The sequence below is a fragment of the Andrographis paniculata genome, unplaced genomic scaffold (genome assembly GCF_009805555.1).
Source record: "Andrographis paniculata isolate CXL003 unplaced genomic scaffold, ASM980555v1 Contig21END, whole genome shotgun sequence".
Lineage (NCBI taxonomy): Eukaryota > Viridiplantae > Streptophyta > Magnoliopsida > Lamiales > Acanthaceae > Andrographis > Andrographis paniculata.
The window spans coordinates 2742002-2751996 of NW_026137502.1; the positions used below are offsets into that span (position 1 = coordinate 2742002).

Here is a 9995-nt window from a genome sequence, read left to right on the forward strand (position 1 = left end):
CACCAGACAAACCATGTGTGGCAGATAACCTGAGGCATCGGGGGTTTGATGCCTTTTATACTAAATGAAGTAGCCTTCCTCTTTATATTTAACATTTATATATCTTACTATTTTGTAATTAATTAAGGTTGGTAAGATATACTAAAACTTCTAAAACTATTGGTAAGTCTATAATATAATACTATATTTGTCTGGCTTTATGGTCCTATTTACTTTTTGGGTATTGATATTTGAATATTAATTATTATATGAAAATGTAGTACAAATTAAGAAAAAATTACAAAAATACTTGTATTAGCGTAAAAAATTATTCAAATATAAGAATATTTTTAATATTAAGTACAATGACGCAAAATGTAAATGAGGAGTCGGACGGAGGGAGTAAGTGGTTTTAATAAAGTTTAATACTTCATTCGTCCTATAACTAGATATTCATTTGTTTTTTCACGTAGTTTTAAAAATATTAGTATTATATTAGGATGTAGTATGAATAAAGTAGAAATGACTAAAATAACTTTATTATTATTATGTGTGATATAAAAATAATGACATTTCTGTAGTATATTGTAAATTGTAAGAATATTTGTAATGTTAGGTAGATAGTACAGTTACTAAAAAGGAAATTGATACTTTGTTATGAGATAGACTAAAATGGAAAAATAGATATATGGGACGGAGGGTAGGTTTGGTTTTTAAGTTTGAATTTTTTAATAGTAAAAAGTTGAATTTGAATAATTGTTTGATATGATATAAATAAATATTGATTTGATATTTTAAATGCAAAATAATTTCGTAGTATAATATAAAAAATAAAAAATAATTATTTGATTTGATATATATATATATTTTTTTCTGAACAAGCAAATATGCTCAGATTTCACCCTTTCATATAAGAGGGTGCTATTTTTAGCTTCTTTTTTTTAACTTTTAATTATAAATTAATCTATAAATTATATGTATGTTTTATCTATTTTATTTTTTATTTTTATTTATATTTTCATTTTAATTTGTTTTAAAATTACATTTTTGTCTTTTTATCTTATTTTTTATAAATTTAATTTTTATTATTTATAAATTAAATTTTATATTATAATTTTGTAATTGATATTTAGTAGATTATACATTTATTTATTTATTTAACTTTATTGAGATTTTTAGTTAATGAATTATGATAAAATAATTATAAAAAAGACAAAAATGTAATGAAGGCAAGGGTTTGTTTCCGAAATACCTCTATTCTAGAACAAATTAAGAAACAATTGCAAAAATATTTTTAATAGTATTTTATAATACTAATAGAATGATTTTTGTATACAAAATTATATAAATATAAAAATATTTTTAATATTAAATATAATAACATAAAATGTAGAGATAAAATAAAGGTTTGTTTCCCCACAATTTAATACGATGTTAAATATATATATTATTCTTTTTTGCAAAAGTAATATTTAATTTTTTATATTACTTATAAATTTTTTTATATTTTACATAAAAAAATTTAAATCAAAATTAAACAAGTAAATACCAAGAAGCGCCAATGATTATAGATTATTTTAGTAAATTGATTAAATAAATTGTATTATTATGTTTTTATAACATTGGATGGAATAAAGAGAAAATAAAATATGAAAATAAATATTTAAAGCAATAAGGTCTGTTCATTTAGTATTTTAAATAAAAATAATATTTTTAATAAAATATTAAATTAATAATTACTTAAATTAATTTTAAATTATAATAAGATAAATCCTAAATATTTATAAAATATAAAAAATAAATCAATGAGATATTTAATATAATAAATAAGTAATAGTATAAATAAATAAATGTTAATTTGAATTATGCAAACAAATAGTACTCCTATTAAAAGATTTATAATATATTTAAAGTAAAATATTTATCTATGTTATTGATGCGTTTAACTTCGCTGTGCAACTAAGTTAAGTTATTGCTGGGAGTAACTTCTAATATTAAATGGACTATATTTAACTTTTACTACATTTAAATAAAATATTTAAATAAGTAATTATTCGATAAATAAATATATGTAATTCCAGTATTAATTAAATTAAATTTTAATTTTAATTATGCAAACAACAATTTATAATTGTGTTTTTTTTACTAAATGAAAATTTATTTCTACATACAAATAAATAAATTTATAATATATTTAAAGTAAAAAAAAAAATGTTTTTCATTTTCTTTTTTAAAAAAAAAAATACAAAATCCCTAATCAATACAGGTCGATGTATCGGCCGTCTTCTTCAAGAAAATTGCACCTCCATCGTCGTCTCTCCCCGGGAACTTCCTCTGTTGCTTCGTCGGCCTTGTCTTCTTTGGCCGTGACTTACGCGTTACTTCGTCGGTGACCGGAAGACCACCACTCCGGCTGCAAAAGAAACTCGAAGGTGGGGGATCGCGCGCGCTTTAGATTCCTTCTCCACTCCGCTTCTCTGGTAACTGCCCAAATCTCAATACTTAACCAAACAAAATTGTTTATGCTGCTTCTGCAACACAATTTCTAATTAGATTGAGGTCTCTGTTGCAAAACTAGCAAAGATTTTTTTTTTTATCTATGTTATTGATGCGTTTAACTTCGCTGTGCAACTAAGTTAAGTTATCCATTTCCTGGGGAACACCATTGCACACTTCAAAAATTTATGTGAAACACTAATTATGCTTTTATTTTATTTTTGTTTGAAAAAAAAAAATATTATTCAATTGAGCAAACATATGCTGGAGAGAGCTAATGTGCTTATTAGTTGTAAAATGCATTCATCTGAAGAAAATGGTATCCACTTTATCTGTTTAATTTCTATTTTCAAATGTTATTGTCTTGGGTGGGACTCATTTGGTATTTGAAGTCACACACTTGGTTAAAGTTCCCTATCTTAAACTTTATATTATGTGAAATCCTGCAGAGGCTGTTAAGTAGAATAAAGATGGATATGAAAGCATTGGCAAAATCAAAGAGAGCTCATACATTACATCATAGCAAGAAGCATAACCCACATCAAGCATCAAAAGCACCTTCTTCCATTTCAGGTGATGAAAAACCAACTGGACAGCAACCTAAGCAGAAACCCCAAAGTTCTAACAATGCTAGATCACTTCCTTCAAATTGGGATCGTTACAATGATGATTTTGATTTGGGTTCTGAAGACACACCCAATGCAAGCCCAAGCCAACCGGCTGATGCTGTTGCACCAAAAAGTAAAGGGGCGGATTATGCTCACTTAATTTCAGAAGCCAAGGGTCAGGCTCAAGCAAATTATCCTTCAGATTATTCTCTTTATTCTGATGACAATATTTATAGTAAGTTCTCTCTATCTCTCTCTGTCCGTGTCTCTGTGTGTGTGTGTGTCTCTCTCTCTATATAAGTATGTATATATGTTTCCTTGGCTTGTTTTTTAAGGAAGAGGGCTATAGTTTGTTGTGAACAACAAGAAATCTATAAGTGCCACTGGTTTATGTTAAGGTGACTATTAATAAGGATTTAATCATCATGTTTATTGAAACAGCTACGCTTTAATCATTCTTGGCTAATCAATTTTGTTAGGACTCCTCTGGTAAATCTGGCTAATACAAGTGACTGCTCTTCTGTATACTCTCTGCATCTCATAGTCAGTATTCAGAGTCTTAATGGCTTTTAGATTATCCATATAGTACATGAATATATCCTTTACCAATGTAGCTATGAAGTAGTTTATATATATATTTTGCAACTACCCTATGAGCTGTTCTGCTTGTGGGATTGAGGCAACTACTTTGTGATAGCATCTAACTATATTCATACCATAATGATTTGTATATCCATGTGTATGTTAAGAGCACTACCATATGCTTGAGTTTCTAGGTGCGGGAATAGTATTTTTAAAGGATTAGAATTGTATGAAGTATGAAAAATAATATACTTTATACTTTTGTATTTACAAAATATGCTTTTGCAGATTCAAGGTAATTTTAAGTTTCAGGGTGAAATTTCTGAAAATAGTTTTGTAAATGTAAAGAAATGATTTTTTATGAATTATGCAAGATATAACGATGTTATAGAGTATATTTATGTAGTGACTAGTGATGATAAAAATTAGAACTCAATCCACGACTTTTTACCAACATGAAACAGCTCCCAGTGACAATCAAATGGACAAAGTATAAAAACTTATGGAAAATGCCTTTATCAAATGGCAAGAATATAATGGATAAGAATAATAATGTGAAACTGAAATATTGGAATTATGGCATATCTAATACCAAATGACTGAATCCTTTGACTTCAGGAGAATGATACAAAATCTTATCCTTTTGACTTATGATTGTTAACCCAACAGGCACATTTACTTTTTATTTAGTTGTTAAATATGCATCCTTCTTACAATTATCTTTAGTTAAACATAATAGCAATTTGAGAATACCAAGGAATTTTCTTTTATGGATTGATTGAAAGGAAAATGAAGTAAAAAGTCATTGTTTATGAATTGAGGAGAGAATTTCTTTCATGATATTTGGCTGCACTTAGATGTGTGCTTGATGAATGTATCATTTTATAAATGAGCAGGTAATGAATTTTGGCAGATTATATGACAAGTGTTGATATTTGTTATCTAGACTTTACTCAGGATTTTGGTCCAATGCTTGCTGCCAAGGGGAAAAATTTATTTTCATGGATCGCAGATGATGGTTTTGAGTTTGAAAGTAAACCAAGCTCCAATGTTGAGGTATGCTACAGTCATAAAATGTGCTATCAACTTATCAGTCATGATGTTGTTCCAAATTGCATAAAATGTGCACACATCTTCAGCCTCCCATTCGCATAGCTTAGGTCGTCTTCTGCAGGGAGACCATTCTTCCTGTAATATATTTTTTTTCCTTCTGACAACAGTGTATCCATTTCCATATTATTAGATCAAACAGAGTACTCTGCCCCATCCAACTTATCAGATATTGTTGGTAAAGAAGTATTGTGAACAGTCACCGTGAATTGCTTCTTGCAATCAGGAATACTGACCCTGCTTTTGAAAATATGATTAAAACAAGAACTTAGGAAATATAATGGGAAGAGAGGTCAGTGGCTAGGTTTCCGGCAAAAGGAATATAGCAGCTGAAAAAAAAAATCTTTCCTTCAGCTTTGATACCAAATTAGAGATTGGCTGAAAAGAGTGTATTTTCGTATATAATGAGAAATATTTTTAGAGAATATGTATGACCTATTCCAGGAATGGGAAAGTTGTTATGTGTAGTTAGTATATCAAACTTATCACATCATATCAAATCTAAGTAAAATAATGAAACAAATATGCAGTAGATGCTGACTGAACATTTGTTACAAAAAGTGCTTTTGAACATTAATATGGAAAAGCTAAACTTGATGAAGTGATACTATGTTGGAAACTAGAGTTTTGTTCCTTATAAAATAAATAAATAAATAAATTTAGCATTCTAGCCTAGTGATAGCAATCTAATTGGAAACAAAACTGAAGAGCCTTGAGAAAGTTAATTCATTGCAGACTTATTTAAGTTGACAGGTGATAAACTTTGTTGTAAGATCGAAATCTTAAGTTATTGGTCCCCTAACAACTGGTATTACATGTGCCTAACTACGGGACCTGTTGATAAAACCGTAATCAATCCTTTTGAGTTCGTACTTAATTTCATTAAACTCAGAAGATAATATATGTGGCGCCGAATTAGCCTAGTAATGTAAAACTCACTATTAAGTTCTAGATTTATATGCATGAGGAATAATGTGCTTATATGCACACACATCATATCTATGTGACGAAAAATATCGCAAAAGTTCAATAAATGCAAGTTAACCATTTAACAACTTAACCGATTTGCCGTTCTATTTACTAAATCCCTGCTACATCTTAAAGCAATGTATGATTCAAATAAACCAAGTTACCTGCAACATCTTTTATGTCATTACATGCCTATAAATAGGGGAGCACACAGATGGATCATCTTCAAGGTCAAATAAATGCCTAACACTTAGTCACCTTATTTGATGTTTGCTCAATTTACATTTTAGTATTAATAACAAATAGGTTGGATAAGAAATATATGCAATTCCTTCCTTCATTCTATTTACCACTAGCAGTGATTGAATTACATCCATTTCATTTATTTTACTTCTATTAAGCCAATCATAAGAGACAATAAAATATTATATTTACACAATTTATCTTCCATCAATTCCTTATCAGTTGGTTCCTTTCCTACCTTGTTTCAATCTTTCATACATTTAATTTCACTTTTATTGTCAGGCACCGTTCCTTTCCCTTAATTTGAATGCTCTCGCGGAACAACTTTCCAAAGCAAACCTATCGAAGCGGTTGTTTATAGAGGCAGATCTATTGCCTCTAGAGCTGGTATAATAGTTTTACATTCATTTGCTCTTACTTGCTTATTTATGTTCTACATGTATATGTTAACTATGAAAAAACTTGAATTGGATTAGATTAGATTAGATGAATATCTATGTTTTTGGATTGATTATCACATTGCTTTAGAGTACAACAATTTTGGAAACAACTCAACTAGGAAACTGAAGATCGGTGAACAACCACTAGATCAACACAAAACATTAAACATGACCCAAATTATTTACATTTGATTAATCTCTTTTCTCAAAATACATTTTAGAAGTCCTATGGTATATAATCAACAGGTAGAACTGTATACACAATAATTGATTGTGAATATTTGAGATAGCATAATGTGGCTCAAATCTCCTAGTGGTTGACCTAGTAAAAAATTTATATTCCATTCATATTCTATTTATTGACCTAAGAGTGCAAAAACATCCTATTGATTCTTTACAATGGATTCACGTACACTTTATTCTATTGTTATTGTAGCCACATCACATGGTCATATTCCTGTTTCGTTTTTTCCTTCTGTTGGGAGAAATTAGTTAAATATAATATGATGCACATTCCTATTACTTTAGGCGAGGCCTTCATTCAACACTGTCTGTGGCGGGAGATTTGTCAAAATACTAATAATACTAACATAAAAATAATAAATAAATAAACAAATAAAGAGGGCCAAAGTGTGAGCAAATGTTCCTCAACCAATTGGAGCATTTTACGAATGAATTTCTAATTTTAACTGGTGACATGATGAAAGCTTTGGCCACTCGTGTTTATTAAGAGCCAAACTCTGCTAGTACATCCAGCATCGGTAGCGATGTTCTCAAATTTCAAGTGGGTCTGTTATCTGCTAATACTATGCTGTCTGAATTTCTGTTCTCGAGTTGACGTGACTGATGTTTAAAATGTGGCAGTTGGACGATGACGCACCAGGTTCTGGCGAAGATAAACAAGATCCTCAAACTAGTACATCAGTTCCAACTGATTCTGGCGAGGAAGTCCCATTGTACCATGAGCCTCCGCCATCTGACATGACCACATCCAAAGCTATTCCTGTTCAAACTTCCGAAGAAATATTGAACTCTATGAAACAAATTGATTCTATTGCTGTGAATTCTTCTACATTTCAGGCAGCGAGTTCGGAAGCAGAACTTGACATGCTTCTGAACTCATTTACTGAGACCAAAATATTCGAGTCACCGAGTGCATTATCATCAGGAGTTTCTTCTTTCTCACAAGAACCTCCGACAAAGCCAACCAATTTTGACGACAATATTGATTCCCTTCTCAAAGAAACAGTTGATGTGAAAATAACTGGAGGAAGTCGTCGATCATTTGGAGCAAAAGCTGGCCAAGATGATGTATCATCCTCGGCCACTCATCCTGATTCCAAGTCTAAATTTCTTGATGATTTTGATTCATGGTTAGACACAATATAGTTTCCTGCTGTTGCAAAACCGGCAAGTTTCTTTTGGTTCGAATCCGATCAATCGTGCAATGAAGGTATGTCAAACATTTAAGAGCTTATTTTCTTTTCTGTTAAACAATTAGAATTGTAAGCATATTACTTAGTTGAGAAAAATGATAGCAAGTGCTGTTTTTGTATAAACTTGTATTGATGGCTCACTTTCTTGCAATGCAGTCATTCCTTGACTTATTCAGATGTGGTGTGAATATGACAGACAACATAATTTGGTACTAGAAATCGCGCACTGGGTGTGACAGGTGACTTGAGGCGTCGGGGATTTGAACCCATGACCTCACGGTAACAAATTCAACCCCTACGGGACTACTATATTTTAATTTATGTAACATTAGTAATGTTAGGTTGATTGAAGCTACTCTTTTACTACGTGTTTGTTTGATGGATTTTGGAAAATTTATATTATTTATATAAAAAAATAAAATAAAATAAAAAATATCAAATTAAATATTTATTTTTATTTATATTATACGAAGAGTTAATTGTGCATTTAAAATATTAAATCAATACTTATTTATATCATATAACTATTTCAATTTAAATTTTTTTACTATTCAAATCTCTAATCTAAAATCTAAACCCCAAGCAAACACATAAGAGGTTTTTTTTTACTATTTCTAAAAATTTATCTTAAAAATTAATCAAGTATTTAATTTTTTGTTCAAAATATTTTAAATGTATTTATTTAGTATTTTAGTTTAAAATATTTTATATATGAATTATAGATAATATTATAATATAAATAATAATATTTTGGTTAAATAAATTTATCTTTTATATTATAATTAGACATGCGTATTGAATTACTTAAATTGACAATAGTCTTCCATGCTCACGAGACAATATTATGGCAAGTGGGAGATTAAGGTCCCGTTTGGATTGGTTTATGTAAAGTGCTTTTGGCTTTTATTTTTTAAAAAAATATTTATTTATGTTTGTATTAGCTTTTTCTCAAAAGCAGAAGCAGCTTTTAAGCTTCAAAAGTGCTTTTTCGAGAAGCACATAAGAGGGCGCTGCTGGACAAAACAGAAGCAATTTTACTATCTAAATTATAATTTTAATAATAATAATAATAACAAATTAAATAATAAAATAAAATAAAATAAAAATAAAAATAATTCATTTATATAAATATTAAATGTAATTGTATTTTAATTATTAATTTATATATTTTATTTTAATTAAATTTAAAATTTATAATTGAAAATATCATATTTTAAAAATATAAATTTTAATTATAGAGTAGATAATTTAATATTTTTAAATATAATTTATAAAGTTAAATAATTGTAGAATAGTATTATTTAAATTTAATTATATTTTTAATTTTCATTTTTATTAAAAAAATAAAAATATACAAATATAGTTTATACATAAAATTTAATAAATATATTTTCAATTAGTTTAGATAATTAAAAATTTTAAATATAATTTATTAAATTCTAAATAAATTAAATTTTTTTAATAATCAATATACTATTTACATTACTATGTCCTATTAGGTAATTTTATCAGTTTAAAATCACTTTCAATTTTATTATATCCAAACAGTTTTTATAAAAAGTTGTTTTTATAATTATTCATCGGTGTTTTGCAAATAGTTTTTTTTAAGAGCTTTTAGCTTATTGAACAACTTTTAGCTGTTTGACCAATTTAGGTGTTTGGTAAATTAGCTTTTTGGAATAACTTTTTGGACAAAAAAAACTAATTTCTGAAAAGCTAACTTACCCAGCATTTTGAAATAGTTTTTTTCGTAATTTTTTTTATTCCTTATATGCCCTTAAAAATTTATTATACATTTTACACAAATAAATATATTTTGATTATTTATTAATTATATTAGAATATTTTATTATATTATAGTTTACTTTTATAAATTTAAAATAATTAATTTTTATATAAAAATTATTTTAATTGTAAAATATATAAATTTATTAAAATCAACATAAATAAAAAAATATAAATATTAATAATTTATTTTTTTATTAAAATTATATTATATAAATTTTATACTAAAAATAAATTAAATTTATTGAAAATTATATGAACTAATTGATAACTAACATAATAAATATATACACGAAAAATTTATTATTTTATATTTTACATTATTTTCAATAAAAAAAACTATTTAT

General features: G+C 27.4%; 1 protein-coding gene across 1 annotated transcript; it reads left to right on the forward strand.

The window, feature by feature from the left end:
* The first annotated feature begins 2245 nt into the window (after nucleotides 1-2245).
* LOC127245188 (protein ECERIFERUM 16) lies at nucleotides 2246-8270 on the forward strand. The gene is made up of 6 exons (XM_051265940.1): nucleotides 2246-2459; nucleotides 2925-3318; nucleotides 4612-4721; nucleotides 6270-6374; nucleotides 7292-7880; nucleotides 8020-8270. The coding sequence occupies exons 2-5, from the start codon at nucleotides 2946-2948 to the stop codon at nucleotides 7814-7816; spliced, it is 1113 nt and encodes a 370-aa protein (XP_051121897.1). The 5' UTR covers nucleotides 2246-2459; nucleotides 2925-2945; the 3' UTR covers nucleotides 7817-7880; nucleotides 8020-8270.
* Nucleotides 8271-9995: the final 1725 nt, after the last annotated feature.